The sequence below is a fragment of the Cervus canadensis genome, chromosome 10 (genome assembly GCF_019320065.1).
Source record: "Cervus canadensis isolate Bull #8, Minnesota chromosome 10, ASM1932006v1, whole genome shotgun sequence".
Classification (NCBI taxonomy): Eukaryota; Metazoa; Chordata; class Mammalia; order Artiodactyla; family Cervidae; genus Cervus; species Cervus canadensis.
The window spans coordinates 37,051,847-37,069,764 of NC_057395.1; the positions used below are offsets into that span (position 1 = coordinate 37,051,847).

Below are 17,918 nucleotides of genomic sequence, written 5' to 3' on the forward strand. Positions count from 1 at the left end.
TTAATATTAGAAAAGGTGGGTAGAGTGCAAAAACAAATAACCTAAAACATGTCAAAAGTACCTAAAAAGGGTGTCAAAAGTGCACGGACACAGCTTTTGCTGGGCTGATAAATATTTAACAACCAGCCTTGTGAAAGCCCTGCCCTGGTTTGTAGTGTTTGCTGGTTTCTGTGGTGTAAAAACTCCCACGATGGCCTATTTTAAGCTGCTAACTTGAGGCCACTGAATGCAGAGTTGGAAAGACATTTGGGCGCCCATCACGGTGTCGTATTTCCACTATGGGGATGTAGTAAACATGAATGACCTCAAGAGCTGAGAAACAATTCCATGCAGTAGAATAATCAGGACGTGGTAAGTTTTTATAATTTATCACTTTGTCTTTTATATAGATTTCATTTACTTATAATTTTATGTTTAGTTTTGACTGTACTTAACAACTGGAGGAGGCAATGGCACCCCACTCCAGTACTCTTGCTTGGAAAATCCCATGGACGGAGGAGCCTGGTAGGCTGCAGACTGTGGGGTCGCTAAGAGTTGGAAACGACTGAGCGACTTCATTTTCACTTTTCACTTTCATGCATTGGAGAAGGAAATGGCAACCCACTCCAGTATTCTTGCCTGGAGAATCTCAGGGATGGGGGAGCCTGGTGGGCTGCCGTCTACTGGGTCGCACAGAGTCGAACATGACTGAAGCGACTTAGTGGCAGTAGCAAAACTTAACAACCAGGTCTCATGAATCATAAGGAGTTTATTGCCGGTTCTGTGAGCTGATAGAAATAGGCTCCATTTCAGCATGTCTGTAGGCATCTGGGCAAGGACTCCTGTTTTGGGGAGAGTCTTGGCCTAGGGGCATTGCTCTCTGTGCGAGACCTGGGTGGACAACAGGGAGACACTGCCCATCCATCTGCCCTCAACAACCAGGAGAACGTCTCAGGATACTCTTAAGCCCATCAGTGCCTCCAGGCACCCATCACCCCACCCAGGACCAGGGTGAGAGGGGCAGGAAGTTTCTCTGGGCTCCCTCAGACTCCAAGAATAATTAAAGCTGGCTTCCCTTTGTGCTTGCGAGGCTGTGCTCAGTCATGTCTGACTTTTTTGTGACCCCATGGACTGTAGCCCACTAGGCTCCTCTGTCCACAAAATTTTCCAGTCGAGAATACTGGGGTGGGTTGCATGCCCTCCTCCAAGGGGTCTTCCCAACCCAGGGTCTGAACTCGAGTCTCCTAAATCTCCTGAATTGGCAGGTGGATTCTTTACTGTGTCAACCTGGGAAGCCCAGTTTCCCTTTAAGCATAATCAAAACTAGTGTTCCATTTCTGAGGTTTCCTGGGCTTAGCCCTCTTCTGTATCTCTACCTACTAGGAGACAGATGAAATGCCTTCACAACCTCTCTTCCCATGATTAGAGACAAAAGATTTTCAATCTAAAGACCTGGAGGTGATGCATGGAGGTTAGTTGCTCCACGGCAAGTGGAATCTTCCTGGACCAAGGATAGAACCTGTGTCTCCTGCATTGACAGGCAGATTCTTGACCCCTGGATCACCAGGGAAGTCCTTGCAATTGTTGTTAGTGCTGTAAATGCAAAGGAAAACCCCAAATGTATTTGACTCACTTGGTTTAAAGCACTCACATGAGAATAAGCACCCGACACCCTTTTAAAAGGGCTGTTGAAACAGTAATCCAGCCAATTTCCTAATGTGTAGTCTGCGAAGAACGCCATTCCAAAGGAAGTTAGTAATGATTGTTTTTGGAGAGGATGCTATTATAGTGACTTTTTTTTTCTACCTCTGCATTTACACTTGCAGATCAGGCTGTACTTAATTTTTTAAAAAATTCCTTGCCTCACTGGGGCAGTAAGTCGCCAATAGTCCCTCATATTGTGTTTGCAGGTGACATCTGGTCCTGGGATAAGGAGACTCTGGTTAACAAGGAGTCGTGGGTGGTGCCTAGCAGAGAATGTCCACCAGCCCACCAGGGACTGCTCCAACGCGTGGCCCCACACAGTTAGGGGGAGTCTTGTTGCGGAGTCCTCCTCCCCCCTCTACAAGTGTGAAAAATGAAAGCAATTGCATCTGCCAGAGGAGAGAGCCCCAAATGGTTCCTTGGTGGGGGGGTACATCCTGAGCCGTGTGGTAATCTCGGAAGCCGGAGATTAAGAAATGCTGCACTGGGAGTTTCCATTCAGGAGGTGGAAGAGACAGGCACAGATCAGAAGTTTCTGTTTTCAGAGAGTGGCACATTTGAGGAAGTCACAGCACAAAGCAATGAATGAAAAAAGAATACATTTCATATAAAACGGGTGCAATTTAGGTACTGTGAGAGTCCGGAGTTTGAGCTTTCTGCACATTAAGAGCAGAAGGTCTCTGGTTCACACCCAGGCCCGGTATACACAGGTTTATTCAGAGGTGAACACCAACCACAGCTGAGAGAGACCAGGAAGCAGCGGGTTTCTCACCCCAACCCCCACCAGAGGACGCCACCTCTGCCCCAGGCCCATGGCCTTCTTATCATTGCTGATCCCACTTTGCACCGTGAGAGCAAAAGTTGGTGAGTACAGTGAGGTCCCCAAAGGGGTGTGTGTGCGCACACGAACGCGCGTGTGTGTGTGTGTGCACTCAGCTGTGTCCAACTTTATGTGACCCCGTGGACTGTAGCCCTCCAGGTTCCTCTGTCCATGGGATTTCCCAGGCAAGAGTACTGGAGTGGCTTGCCATTTCCCTCTCTAGTCCCCAAAGTTGAGGAGAAGACAAAGGAAAGAGGTGGACAGAGAAAACTGTCCCCTTCATCCTGGTCTGTCCTCTGCCCTGAGTCCTAGGAGGGATCTGTAGGGGAAAGCCCTGCACAGTGATGTGGAGGAACATAGATACCCTTGTATTCCTTAAAGGCGCAGTGGTCAAGAACCTGCCTGCCCATGCCGGAGACTCACGAGATGTGTGTTCATTCCCTGAGACAGGAAGATCCCCTGGAGTAGGAAACGGTGACCCTCTCCAGTATTCTTGTCTGGAAAGTTCCATAGAAGAGGACCCTGATGGGCTACAGTCCATGGGATCGAAAAGTATTGAATGTGACTAAGAGACTGGGCGTGCACATATTCCTTAAGGCAAGGGTCCCCACCCTCCAGGATCTAATGCCTGATGATCTCAGGTGGAGCTGAGGTCATAATAACAGAAAGAAAGTGCACAATAAATGGAATGGATTTGAATCATCCTGAAGCCATCTCCATTCTGCCTCCAATGCCACTACCCCCACCCCAACCCCAGTCCATGGAAAAGTTGTCTTCCACAAAACCAGCTGCTGGTGCCAAAAAGGTTGGGGACTGCAGCATTAAGGCATTCGGGGGCCTCTGTGGTCATCTCTGGGATGCTATAGAGTGACAGTGGGGTCAGAGTGGAAGGTACTGTTGCTCATGTGGTCCCCGCAGGTCTGATGGAATCCCTAATCCACCCCAGGATGCTGAGTGAGGCCAGCAGGTCCATCTGCCAACAGCTGCAAGGGGCCCAGTCCAGGCTGGAGGAAGCTGTTTGTGTTCCAGAGGAACAAGGCCAAAGCCCATAGAGCATCAGAAGTGGAGGCAGGGCAAGGAGTGGGACAAACGGTCCAGAATCTTCCCTCCTGCCCCACCATGCTTCATCCTTCAGTGTGCTGTGTCTTTTTAGCGGCATCCAAGCTAAATGCTCTGATAGTGCAGGCAAGTTTTCACATTACAGCCTCACTCCTTAGAAAGACTTAATATGAAAACATTCAATTATCATTGAAATTCACTTATCATAAGAAACCTACCTGTTGAATGAAAAAATCAAGACCTACTGGATTTTTAAAACAGAATTTCAACTGTTCAGAAAATTTAAAGATTATTATAATGGTTTTACATTTATTACTTATGTGTCTGCACACTTTCTCATCTGAAGGTTATTATCAGAAGTTTAAAGAGGTCATTATTCAAACCTCTTAGTGGGTAAGAGGCTTTACCCATTACTTCTCCTTTACTGACTATGCCAAAGCCTTTGACTGTGTGGATCACAACAAACTGGAAAATTCTGAAAGAGATGGAAATACCAGACCACCTGACCTGCCTCTTGAGAAACCTGTATGCAGGTCAGAAAGCAACAGTTAGAACCAGACATGGAACAACAGACTGGTTCCAAATTGGGAAAGGAGTACCTCAAGGCTGTATATTGTCACCCTGTTATTTAACTTATATGCAGAGTACATCACGTGACATGCTGGGCTGGATGAAGCACAAGCTGGAATCAAGATTGCTGGGAGAAATATCAATAACCTTGGCTATGAAGATGACAACACCCTTATGGCAGAAAGCGAAGAGGAACTGAGGAGCCTCTTGATGACACTGAAAGAGGAGAGTGAAAATATTGGCTTAAAACTCAACATTAAAAAAACTAAGAAAAAAAAAAAACTAAGATCATGGCATCTGGTCCCATCACTTCATAGCAAATAGATGGGGAAACAATGGAAACAGTGATAAGCTATTTTGGGGGGCTCCAAAATCACTGCAGATGGTGACTGCATCCATGAAATTAAAAGATGCTTGCTCCTTGGAAGAAAAGTTATGACCAACCTAGACAGCATGTTAAAAAGCAGAGACATTACTTTGCCAACAAAGGTCTGTCTAGTCAAAGCTATGGTTTTTCTAGTAGTCATGTATGGATGTGCGAGTTGGACTATAAAGAAAGCTGAGCTCCAAAGAATTGATGCTTTTGAACTGTGGTGTTGGAGAAGACTCTTGAGAGTCCCTTGGACTGCAGGGAGATCCAACCAGTCCATCCTAAAGGAAATCAATCAGTTCTGAATATTCATTGGAAGGACTGATGCTCCAACTGAAGCTCCAATACTTTTGCCACTTGATGCTTCAAAGAACTGACTCATTTGAAAAGACCCTGATGCTGGGAAAGATTGAAGGTGGGAGAAGGTGACAACAGAGGATGAGATGGTTGGATGGCATCACCGACTCGATGGACATGAGTGTGAGCAGGTTCCAGGAGTTGGTGATGGACAGGGAAGCCTGGCATGCTGCAGTCCATGGGTCGCAAAGAGTCAGACACAACTGAGCAACTGAACTGAATAGGTAAATATGTATGTGAAAGTGTTAGTCGCTCAGTCTTGTCCAACTCTTTACGATTCCATGGACTGTAGCCACCAGGTCCTCTGTCCATGGAATTCTCCAGGCAAGAATATTGGAGTGGGTTGCCATGCCTTTCTCCAGGGAATCTTCTCAACCCAGGGATGCAACCCAGGTCTCCTGCATCGTGGCCAGATTTTTTACCATTTGAGCTACCCAGGATAGTGGGTAAATATGTATAGCTGCAACAAAAGCCAGATAGCAAAATGTTATGCTGATGAAATCAGGCTCAAGTTCTGCCTAACTTTAAAAACATCTTATTTAAAACTTTACTAAAACTCAAGATTTAATGATTTTCCTCAAATGTTATTATTGTTATTATAATTTAAGAAAATGAAATATTGATACATTCTTCTTCAAGTCACATATTGTTGTTTAGTCACTCAACTGTGTCTAACTCAGTGACTTCATAGACGGTAGCCCACCAGGCTCCTTTTTCCATGGGATTTCCCAGGCAAGAATACTGGAGTGGGTTGTCATTTCCTTCTCCAGGGGATCTTCCCAACCCAGGGATCAAACCTGTGTCTCCTGCATGACAGGCGGATTCTTTACCACTGAACCACCAGGGAAGCCCAAGTCACATATAGGTATCCTCCAATTTATTCCAGCTTATCCAAGTATTCTAGAAAAATACTATAATTTTTATGAATATGAAAAAGACTGGAAAGCAGTGTCCTGTATTCTGTTTATCAGCATAGATCTTGTTAGGGTTACAGAGACTGACACACCTACCGTCGTTAATCACCTTGGTCCTGGGTGTTAATGAGCTCTGATTTCTGCGCTACAGATAACAAGCCTATTACTGTCCCAATGCACCTGTGGAGAAGCCTCTTCAGGTAAAGTGCAACCTTGCAGCTCAGTTTTCAAGTGCATTTTGCTGGCTGCAAACAGCCATCTCTGCTTTAATCACCCCTCTTTGGCTGTGCACACTCCCCGCTGGGTGGCTTCTCCTCAGCAAGCTGAAGCCTCACTTTTCCAGGATACTGAGCAGGATTGCTTTTGCAAGCCTGTGTAACAAAGTCTTGACGGAGAAAAACGCAAGTAGTCTGCAAACTTTTTCTTTCCCTTCAATTGTCCTCTCTCTCCAGTAATCCGGGTCACCAGGGTCAATCTCTGTTAGACATTAAAAAGTGAGTAAAGCCTCTTAATTCACCCCACCAGATGAAATCTGCTATTGCATAAGCAACGAAGAACCAGAGAGAACCCCCACCCCTGGAGAAGCCATTTCAGCAGCTCCTTAAAATGAAGCTATATTTGGAAGATCTCTGTGTAGGAAACAAGGCTAATACTTAGTTCCCAGAAGATTAGGTGTGGTTTTCATGAGCTCATCAAGGGGGCGGTTCCATGTTTCTATTTTTAAAATGCTTATAAAACTCATCCTTCCTTGGTGAAAGACAACAGATAAGGGGAGAGACGGAGAGACGTTTCTCATGTTACAGTTAGAGGCAACAACCCGGCCAATCTGGTTCCCAGAGAAAAGACTAAGTAGTAAATGCTTCAGTTTCAGCCGCGACTGGCATAATCTGCTCTTGAGTTTCGGCCAAATTCCACGGAGTCCGTGTCCAGGCCAGCCGGGCTTCTCCCAGCCTGGGCGCTGGCAGTCCCTGCGTAGTCAGAGCAACTGGGTCGGTCTAGGTAGCACGTCCTCCTCCAGGAGCAGAAAAAACCTAGTCCCCTGGACCAGGTTGGGGGTAGGGAGTGGTTCAGCACTGGGACCGCCTGGAAATGGCACATGCCTCATTCATGTCGCAGCACCCTAGTATTTAAAATCATCTGGGGGATGACTTAGTTCCCAAACAGTCCTCACCATTTTACTAAAACCCTGGGCCCCTATCAATCACCTTGTTACCATTGTGGGAAACAGAAGCACAGAGAAATGAAGGGAGTTAAGGTCCTACAGCGAGGGCCTTGCTCTTCATCTCAGCTAGCCTCCCTACACTGGCAATTCTCAGATGATTTCTTTGGGTGGGAGTAACAGTTCACTTTCCATAGGAGAAATATGAAGAGTCTTATAGCGAGTCCAATGCAGTCTCGAAAGACGTTTGAATCTGGGCTCCACAAGGCACATCCAAGGTCTGAGTCGCTAACACGGAGAGAGGGTGTGTGCCTAAGAGCAGCAGTCGGCAACCTTTTTGACACCTGGGACCAGTTTTGTGAAAACAGTTTTAAGACACTGATGCTGGGAAAGATTGAAGGCAGGAGAAGGGGACAACAGAGGATGAGATGGTTGAATGGCATCACCGGCTCGATGGACATGAGTTTGAGCAAGTTCCCGGAGATGGTGATGGACAGGAAAGCCTGGCATGCTGCAGTCCATGGGTTCGCAGAGTTGGACACTACTGAGCGACTTAACTGAACTGAGAAGCGGGTGGTGGTGGATGGTTTGGGGGGGTGATTCAAGTGCATTACATTTCTTGTGCATTTTATTTCTATCATTATGACATCAGCTCCACCTCAGATCATCAGGGATTACATCCTCGAGGTTGGGGACCCCTGCCTAACAGCATCTCCTTCTGCCTGTCTTGCAAAAGGTACCCAGCAAGACTCAGGCACTACTGGCGGGAGCGTGAGAGCAGGTACGCAGTAAGTTTTGGGAATGTGGATTTCGCAGAGGGGCGCTATTTCCCCAGAATCTTCTTCCGGCTTCCCTGGGAGCAAACGCTTTCCACTTCAGAAGGACGATCACTCTAGATGAACTTTGAGCTTCTTCCCCAGCAGGACAGACTCCCAGACTAGACGCTGGCTGGGGTTAGGAGGAAATCAGGGCAGACATACTTTGGGATCGGGCAGCACCACCAATAACCAGTTCCAATGAAGGCCGGAAAAAGCGAAACCAGGTTTTGCTGGCGGCGATCCTGGCCTGGGTCCAGGGGCTCACCCTTACTCCATACCAAACTCCCCAGGTTCGGGTTTACACTGCGGCCGCTTCTCGCAAGCCCTGGAACCTGAGTGGGTGCGGTGTGGAGCGGGGCGCGGACCTGAACCGAAATCTGAGCCCAAACAGCCGGGGACACCGGAGTACTGCCGAGGCCGCCAGCACGTTAGGAACTACGATCTTTCTTTGGGGACAGGGTGCCGAGTCGCGGTCGCCCTTGCCAACTCCGCATTTGGGTGCCCTCTAGCACCCTGGCTGCCGGGTACCCCGGCTCAGAGGGAACTCGTCGGTGTTGTCCCAGGCCTAGGGCAGGTGCCGCGCGGTAGTCCGGGTCCCCGGGAGGCGTGGCGAGGCCGATTCCGCTCAGGGCGCGCCCCACCCCTGTCCCGCCTCCAGCTCCGCCCCGGGCCCCGCGGGCTAGTGGGGTGGGGGGAGGACGGAATTTCCCAGCGCGGGGGCTTGGGCTGTCCCGCAAGCCGGCGGGCTCTTTCTGTTTACGGAGAGAAAGGGGAAATGGAAAAGGCGGGGAGGCGGCGGCTGGAGTCCGCTGCGCCGCCCCTCGGCCGGCTCAGACGCAGTGACTCAGGGGCCGACGAGGGCGTCTCGGGAGCGCGAGCTGCTCCGGGCTCATTTGGCAGCTCGGACCTGGACTGCGCGCCACGCTCTGGGGCCCGTCGCCCTGGCTCCCGCTTCTGCTGTCGCCGGGCCTGGGGACCCCGGAGCGCCCGGCTCCCGGGGGCTGCCCACCAGCTGCGAGGAGAGCCGTCGGGGGACCGCGGCGGGAGCGCTCTGCCCGCGGGACCGCGCGGAGGCCGCAGGTACCGCAGACTTTGGGGGTTCAGGGGTATCGTTAGATCGCAGCCCTGCTGGGTGCCCCGGCGGTTCCCACCCTGAGATCCAGGGAGCCCCGGCATCAGGGCGTGGGGGTGCGGTGTGTGCTCCGGGGATCCAGGAGGTAGGGGCTGCCGGCCTCCAGCTGCGGCGCTCCGCTGCTGCGCGCGGGTAGTCGCGGCAGCCGGCACAGCTGGAAAGCACCTTGCGCAAGGGTCTCTCGGGGCGCCGCCCCCGACTCCTCCCCCTTCCTCCCGTTTCCCGGATCCCGAGCGCGCGAGCAGTGCAGGTCCGGGCGATGCACCCGGAGGCTGGGACCAGCTGTCACCGCGCCCCCAGCCGCTTGCGCCCCCCGCACGGCTGCCCTCTCTGCCCAGACCCGGTGAGTGCACCCCGGAGGCGGGGGCCCCCGCTGCCCCTCGCCCTAACGAGGGGTGCTCTTCTAACTTGCAAGCCCTTTAAGGCTCCCTTCGCTTTAAGGAAAGAGAAGGGAGGAAGGGAGTAGGGGTGGGGGCTGGCGGGACCGAGAGTCGTGTAAGAGCTGAAACTTTTAAGTTTCGTGCTTGTTTGGTGGACCGTCTTCTGTGACTAATAGAGTGATTATAGCAGAAGACGAATGCTGGGCTTTTGGCCTAAGAAAGAATGTTCAGGGGAAAATGTTTTATTTCACAGATGTTTCCCCTTGGAAATGCAGTATTCAGGATTCCGAAGTTTAAAAGGAAGAACGGCGCACAGATTGTCCCAAAAGTTAACAGGGAAGGCCGTGAACTGTCTTTATGTGAAACACTGCAATGTCTGTTTCACTTTGGGAAAGACATATTTTTGCCCAGAATAAAGGACTGCTCTTGATAAAAACAGGGAAAGAAGCGCTGATACAGTTGGCTTTCTGTATCTGTGTCCTGAGTTGTAGGTACTAGCCAAGTAGGAGGTAACCTGAATCGGCAAACGCCCCCAGATCTGATGGGTGGAGGTTTGTGTGCAGTGTTTTGGCTGAGGTCTCCTGTAAGGAAAATTGGAGAGTTGAGGCACATAGAGATTTTGAAGTGGCTGTGCTTTTAATACAGGGAGGATGGCTTCATTCTGGGGCTTTTTGAGAACAAAAATATCATTAGAAAAAGTCTTACTGGATGTGTGCCCCGAGGGGCAATGTAATATTTTGGCAGAAAAATCTATTAAATGGGAAGTACCACGAGGTATAATCATCCTTTTGTTAAGCAGGAACTTAGGCCAGTCATGTTGGGCATTTTCACTCACACTTGCCAGGAAACCCTCAACTTTTGTTTGTGTAGATGGAAGAAGCCAGGAGTATGCCATTCATGTTTAGGAAGAGTATTTCCTCTTGATTGTATTTCCAGTGTCAGAAATAATTCAGAGCAGATAATTTTGACTGTGGTGGTGATTTAGTCACCCAGTCATGTCTGACCCTGGTGGCCCCATGGACTGTACCCTGCAGGCTCCTCTGTCCATGGGATTTTAGACATGGACAAATGGGCAGAATTTTGACTATATCTGCCCATTTGTCCACGTCTAAAATTGGTATATTCCCCAACTGCAGTAACAACCAGTGATTTAATGCAGATTTTTTTTTCTTTTTTTTTTTTTTACTGTTAACTATGTGGAAAAGGGTCCTTGTGGCTAACGTGGAATACAGATACCTTCACTATTCACACTTTTTCTAGATGGCTACTGATGGTGAATAACTAAGAAATTGTTAGCATTTTGTCTGCCTGGTTAAGGCCTGAAAGTGCTGAGGCTTTTGCCCAGACCTTTAGCAGATGGACTGGTCATCAGGGTTGCCTCAGGAGCACACAGATTTGCGTGAGAGGAGGGTGGCGTTGCTAAGGAATTAGTGGCAGAGAAGACACACTCCTCCACCTCCCTGCCCTCCCTCCTGCCTTCCCTCCCTTCTCGAGTTTCCAGATTACGGGTGTGTGTGGCTCCGCCTCTTAGGTTTTACATATAAATGCTCCAGACTTACTGCAGAATTTAAGAACCGAAACCTGCCTTTCCACTCTCTGGATCAGCTGACTTGTAAACTGTATGGACCTTTTTCTCTCTTTCTTTAGCCCTGTTACTCCTGGGAACTTTACTTTCTCTCTGGCCAGCCATTTGAGAAGTAAACCCAGCAGCTTTGGAAATTTTTAGCCAGTGGGATCCTAAATTGGGCTGTTTTTGTTTTAATTTCTTTTTTTTTTTCTGTAAATTTTGCAAGTAGAAACTGCAACTAAACGGCCCCATGAAACACAAGTTGAACGTTCCTCCATTAACCTAAGAAATTCCTTTCAGAACTCAACAGACTCCAAGAGCCTAAATCAGTCTTCCTCAAAGACCCGCTAGGTTTTGGGGGGCGGGGGGGGGGCTTCCTTTGCTCTCTAGATGCAACTACAGTGATAACAGCCATCAAAACGTTTCATAGGTTTCTGACTTTTTTTTTTCTTTGTCTCTTATTTTAGAAACGATCTTTAAAACCTTGCTGCAAAGAAGTGGGGGAATAGGTAGCCACATCCCATTTGCAGATAAGAAAGCAGTTCTGTTGCGGTATCTGCAAAGCCAGGAATCAGACTCGGTCCTTTGCTTTCATGCACATCATAGCAGCTGCAAAAGACACAGTTGATTTATTGTGTACCAAACTCTGCACCTAGCACCTTGTGCTCTTGAGCTCCTTTGATCCTCACAACCACCTATGAAGGACATGCTGTTATTACTTGCATTTTACAGATGGGGAACGTTGATGTGCAGTGGGGTTAAAGAGGGCTTCGCAGGTGGCTCCATGGGTAAAGTACTTACCCAAGATCAGCAGACAGAAAAGGAGAGGCTAGAGATTGGATCCCCTGCAGTCTGAGTCTAGGTGGGGTGTCAGACTGCAGGATCTTTTACCTTCTTACCCCAGACACTGTTTGTAGAGCAGAAATTGATCCCCCAGTAACTTAATAATGGCACAAAATTGCATGGTTCATTTCTCCAGTGAAATTCACCAAGAGGTCTGGGTCTGGCTCTTGTGGGCAGGTGGCCCTTTCCCTGGATTTGGTGTGCATGCTCCAGGTTGATGGGAGCCTGTGGTTTTTATGTATCCCTGTGTGCATTGAAGGCTTGTGCTTTTAAGAACCTGAAACATATCTCAGAGAGAGGATGCTTCCAGGAGTGCAGTAGTTTAAGTAGACATACATATCTTTCTATTTTCTTAGGTCCCTTAAGTCCTTTTATCTTTAACGCTTTGGGATGGGATTGTTCCAAAATCCTGCGTTACAGCCTCACTGTTGACCCTTCGTTTCTCTTCGTTTTCTCATTTACTGATCCCCAAGTGTGGCTCCTGGTGTGTGTATAAGAACTGAAACACAGTTTTGGCTAGGCAGACTTAGCTGACCTTGTCTGAATCTTGCTTATGATAGATTTGTCTGCCCTGGCCTCTTACCACAACTTCTAGAGAGTCATTGATCTAGATGTTAAATGAAACCTCTTGAGTCTGTGAGATGCATGCTTTGTCCTGTTAAAGAGTTCTGGTCATAGGAGGGGACAGCTGATTACAGGTTAAAAGAATCTTCTTTCTCATAGCCGTCCTCAGCAGGAGGATTTGAGGTTTGCTGTCTTCCTTCTAAGTTTATTTGCATCAGAATTATTCCTGAAACTTGACTTACCATTACCAAATTTGTTTAGATTAAAATCCATTTGAGATGCTTCTGGCTTCAGGAGCTGAATTTTATTTGCAAAGCTAGTTCCTGAATTTGGTAAAGGAATTTCTTTTTTTTTTTTTTTTTTTAAGTGTATCTCTATTTTTGTTTTATGTATTTATTTATCTTTGGCTACATCATGTGGCTTGAAGAATCTTCATTCCCTGACCTGGGATTGAACCCAGGATTCTGTGGTGAAAGGGCTGAGTCCTAACCACTGGACTGTCAGGGAATTCCCAGAGAGTTTCTTTTCTTTTTAAATTCACCCAAGGCCTAAAAGTCACAGAGATCATGCAGAAAGGATTGCCCTTTTTGGGAGAGCAGCAGGTTGGAAACTGTCAAGAGCCAGGCACCTCAACTCCTGCTCCTCAGATTCACACTTGGGTTTAGTGAACGTTTATTTTCAGAAGCTACAGCTGATGCCAGCAACTCAGTGAGTAAGTGGGTAGCTAGTGAGTTCACTGGATCTCAGGTTTCCTTCTGTAAAGTCAGCGCCAGATTAACGGTTATCTCCGGTCCCTTTCTTCACTGGCTGTGCACTTGACCTCACACACACTGTGGCTGCAGCCCCTATTTTATGAACAAAGGCACATAGAAGCCTGTCCCCAATCCATCTTGTCAGTTTCCTATTGATCGCAGATACAGACATGGTAAACTAAGGAGTCGCGCTTTCTTCTGCAGACTCTCTGGAGAGCCCAACAGTGATGGAGTTCATGAGCACCGGGAGTGACAACAAAGAAGAACTCGATTTATTAATGAAGCATTTGAATGTGTCCGATGTGATAGACATTATGGAAAATCTTTACGCAAGTGAAGAGCCAGCGGTTTATGAACCCAGTCTGCTGACCATGTGTCAGGACAGTAACCACAACGAGGAGGAGCGGTCTGAGTCTCTGCTGCTCAGCGGGCAGGAGGGGCCTTGGTTGTCCTCAGTCAGATACGGGACCGTGGAGGACTTGCTTGCTTTTGCAAACCACATATCCAACACTGCGAAGCGTTTATACAGACGCCGACCACAAGAATCTGGAATTTTGTTAAATATGGTATGTTTTTTCCTGATCAGTTGAATGCTGTGTGTTCAGCTTCCTACTCCTGCTACATTTAATGCTGAGTGGGATTTGAATGTGGTTCAGACTGGCTGCCAGGTACGGTTTTTAAAAATGGAATATCTGTAGGAATGACCTCCACGTGAAGGCTGCAAAAAAAACAGCCTTCATTAAAAGTTCCGTTTAAAGAATCTTCTCCATATTTTAGAAGTGGTTCTACAAATAGGTAATTAAGAAGAATGAATTTTAATTTCATGATGCACTAAAGAGGTCACTTGTCAATTAAGTCAAAGAGAAAGGCTTTGAGACTCTTTCATGTGAGAGGGGAATAAAGACTTTGTCTTTATATATTTTTTATATAGTATAGTTTATGTATAATTTTGTATAAGTTACAGTTGTACAATATAATGATTTACAATTCTTGAAGGTTATACTCCATGTACATTATTATAAAATATTGGCTATATTTCCTGTGTTACACAGTATGTCCTTGTAGGTTATTTTACACATAATAGTTTATACCTCTCAATCCTCTACCCCCTTCCCTTCCCTCTACCCACTGTTACCCATTAGTTTATTTTCTATGAGTCTGTTTCTTTTTTTTAATATTTATTAATTTGGTTTTTTTTTTAGATTCTACATATAAGTGATATCATAGTGTTTGTGTTTGTCTGCCTTAATTTCACTTAGCATAATACCCTCCAAGTCCATCCATGTTGTTGCAAATGGCAAAATTTCCATCCTTTTTTATGACTGAGTAGTATTCCATTGTGTGTGTATGTGTGTGTGTGTGTATACCACATCTTCTTTATCCATTCATGTGTTGACAGATGATTAGATTGCTTCCATTTCTTGGCAATTGTAAATAATGCTGCTGAGAACACTGGGATGCATGTGTCTATTGAATTATTGTTCCCATTTTTTCAGATGTATACCCAAGAGTAGAATTGCTAGGGAATATGGTGGTTCTCTTTTAAGTTTTTTGAGAAACCTCCATCCTGTTTTCCATAGTGGCTGCACCAATTTGCATTCCCACCAACAGTGTAGGAGGATTCCTTTATCTTCACATCCTCATCAGCATTCGTTATTTGTGTTCTTTTCGATGATAATCATTCTTACAGGTGTGAGGTGATACCTCATTGTAGTCCTGATCTGCATTTCCCAATGATTAGAGATGTTGAACATCTTTTCCTATGCATGTTGGCCATTTGCGTATCCTCTTGGGGGAAATGTCAGTTAAGGTCTTCTGCCCATTTTTTAACCGGGTTTTTGTTTTTTTGATGTTGATTGTAGGAACTATTTGTATATTTTGAATATTCACCCTTTCCTTATTGGTGGTATCATTTGCAAATATTTTCTCCTGTTCAGTAGGTTGTCTTTGTGTTTTGTCCTTGGTTTCCTTTGCTGTGCAAAAGTTTTTAGGTTTAATTAGGCCCCATTAGTTTATTCTTGCTTTTATTTCCTTTGCTTTAGGCCACAGATCCAAAAATTATTGCTATAATTTATGTCAAAGAATGTTCTGTTTAATTAACGTTTTTGAAGGCTGAATTTTTGGTAACAAAAAATCCTCTTTTGTTACATCTTGAAACATCATAGTATTAATACTGGCTAAATTCAGTTCTTGCAGAAATGTAGTTTGTGGGCAGTAAATAGTTATCCAGAGATGCTCTCTCTTTAATTGGTGAGGTATGAATGACAAGGGATATATTTGTTTAGTTATGCTAAGTATGCAAATAATCCAAAATATTGTGACAACACTTAGTTGCCACAATAGAAGATCAGGTGATGTATTGAGGTGTGGTTGGTCTCTTAGTGTGTCAAAGGTGAATGTAGGTGCTGGCTAAAGGTGATCTAATTTTTGAAAAAGAACAAGTCTCAAAGGAGTGGGTGGGAACTTGCAAAACATGCTTACTGATGATGAAAGCACCTCAGTTTCCTTTGGTGCATATAAATGGAGAGATGGTTAATATATGGAGGGTGGTGCTGAACAAGTAGAGTCTGTACCAAGTACTTAATTATTATTATTATTTTTTGTGTACCACATTTGTTCAGTTCAAAACAACACAGTGATTTAGGTCAGCTATAAAGAATTGTTTTGTTAGAAGCCAGCTGTGTTCACCTATAGCTCAATTGCCAGCAAGATTGCAAAATCACGTTTTACAAAAAAAAAGTAAAGGTTACGTTTTGCATTGTTGTATAACTTGCTTTGGTCTGGATATGCCAAACTGTATTTGATACTTAACTTTGTCTTGAGAAGAGTACTTCTTTTCATACATGGGAAGTCATAATTTGAACTAGGGGTCATATCTGTTTGTCTTAGCTAAAATACAGCTGGAGAACTCTGGTTCAAAATAACATATATGTCTATGATCAGAAACATAATGGTTTATGTGGGGTTTTTTTGCATACTTACTTGTTAAAATGACTATTTTAAAGGAAACCATACAGAATAAACACATTGTTTTTGCTTGTAAATATGTAGAGACTTCCCTTCTTTCCCCTGGCCAATCAGACTGATGAGAGATGGGCCATAGAATTGGGAATGTACGGAAGGGAATTCGGGGAAATTCTGTTTCTCTGTTTTACAAGATGATGGCTAATCATCTACTAAACACATTGGTTCCAAGTGTACCTTCAAATGGACCATATGCTCTCCTTCCAGGATTTGTCCATTTGTTTGCTAGACAGAGCTCAAATATCTACAGAGCATGAGATGCTTTTTCAGGTGCTAGAAATACAATCTGTGTTTCCTGGTCGCTTTCTGCGTGCTGAAGGAGGCAAGTAAACATGTAATCATAATGCAGTGTAATATTTCTCAATACAGCTACACCCTGATCAGGGGAATGGTCAGGCAAGATACCTCACATAACCATGAGGCCTTGATATCAGAGAGGCCTCCAAGAGGAATTAAAAAAGAATTTTTCCCCCCTTGTTTTTGGCCACACCATGCAATTTGCAGAACTAAGATTCTGCAAACTGAATCTTAGTTCCCCAACCAGGGATTGAACCCTGGGCCCTGGCGGAGTAGAACTGCTGAGTCCTAACTACTGCCTTGCCAGGGGAATTCCCCCCAAGAGGAAGTGATGTTTTAATTACTGAGTTGGAATCAGCCAGATGAAGGGGATGGAGAGCAGAGAATGTTCCAGATGGTGAGATTGGAGGCATAGATACATGGTGTGTTGCTGGCAACCGACAATCACAGCACCATGGAATTAGACGGGGTGGAGGGCCCAGGAATACAAAAATAACCTGAAGCACAGGCATGTGAAACAGTGGTCTGCATGTGTGTGCAGGTATCTGCTGTTTTCCTAAAAATAATATTTATAAAGATCCCTCCAACATCCACAGGACCTGGGGAAGAAACTTGAGGAGACTAAGCCAGGGATTGCTTTGTATGAGGGTGCTACAAGTTACCTATAATCTAGACCAACTCTCACCCACATCTGGGGATGAGTAGCCTAAAATGGGTTCTCAACACTCAACTCTTGCGTGATTATTGGGAAGCTGAAGATCCCCAAGGAGCTCGCTCAGAGGTGTGGGTGTGTGATGCTGAGTGCTGCTCCTCTGGGCTTAGTCATGGATTACTGGCTTCTCAGTCTTAAAAAAAACCTTAAATATACTTGAATCAAGCTCTCTCTCTGAGGCTTGGCTCACCCCATTCATCATCTCCAATAATTGCTGGGGCATTTTGGCCTTTGCTTGGAAACCTGTGACGAAGCATGCATCATATTCTGGGGCATATATCGTCATATCAGGCCAACTGATTGCAGAGAAGTCCTTCCTTAGATGGCACAAGCATTTATCTCTGAGCGCCCTTAGTCCTAGCCCTACTTCTTGGCCATAAAAATGGGATGACTCATACATATATGATGAGTAGTGGTGAAGAGAGCAGACCCCTGAGTTCAAGTGCCTGGCGTGTATCTCAGCTCTGAAATGGAGTAGGTGACCCCACGCCAGCTACTACAACCTCCATGCCTCCATTCACTCATTTGTAAAATGGGTAAATGGCCACATTCACTCCACATGGTTGTTTGGGGTCAAATAATTGCAAGTGGTCTGTGTGCACATTGAGAGTGTTGAAAGGACACAGGCCTTTGTGGTTGTCACTCTCCTTCCTTACGACAGTCCTCCCAGTGTTTGCAAAACTGCACGTGTTCCCTCTTCTTCCCTCGTCCCCCACGTCTTCCCTCTTCTCTCCCCATCAGCCCTGGCTGTGCCTGCCCCTCCTCGTGCACAGGCCCCAGCCAGTACCCATCTTACAGCCCCGCGCTTGAACCTGGCTGCCCCTTTGCTGTGGGACCAGCAGGGGAGCACAGAGCCAGCTTGGCCTTTGTTCTAGATCCCTCGTCTCTCTTCATGTA

The 17,918-nt window shown here is 46.3% G+C and overlaps 1 protein-coding gene across 5 annotated transcripts in view; it reads left to right on the plus strand.

Moving 5' to 3' along the window:
- The first annotated feature begins 229 nt into the window (after positions 1 to 229).
- Positions 230 to 17,918, plus strand: part of MAP3K8 (mitogen-activated protein kinase kinase kinase 8) — a 34,553-nt gene continuing 16,864 nt past the window's right edge. The window contains exons 1-6 of one of the 5 annotated variants that reach the window (XM_043479966.1): positions 230 to 351; positions 2,394 to 2,547; positions 7,585 to 7,713; positions 8,041 to 8,830; positions 9,516 to 9,598; positions 13,193 to 13,554. In XM_043479966.1, coding sequence (XP_043335901.1) covers positions 2,496 to 2,547; positions 7,585 to 7,713; positions 8,041 to 8,830; positions 9,516 to 9,598; positions 13,193 to 13,554 — 1,416 coding nt within the window. In that variant the 5' untranslated portion in view covers positions 230 to 351; positions 2,394 to 2,495. The other 4 variants (XM_043479967.1, XM_043479968.1, XM_043479971.1 and 1 more) reach the window with 4 other exon arrangements.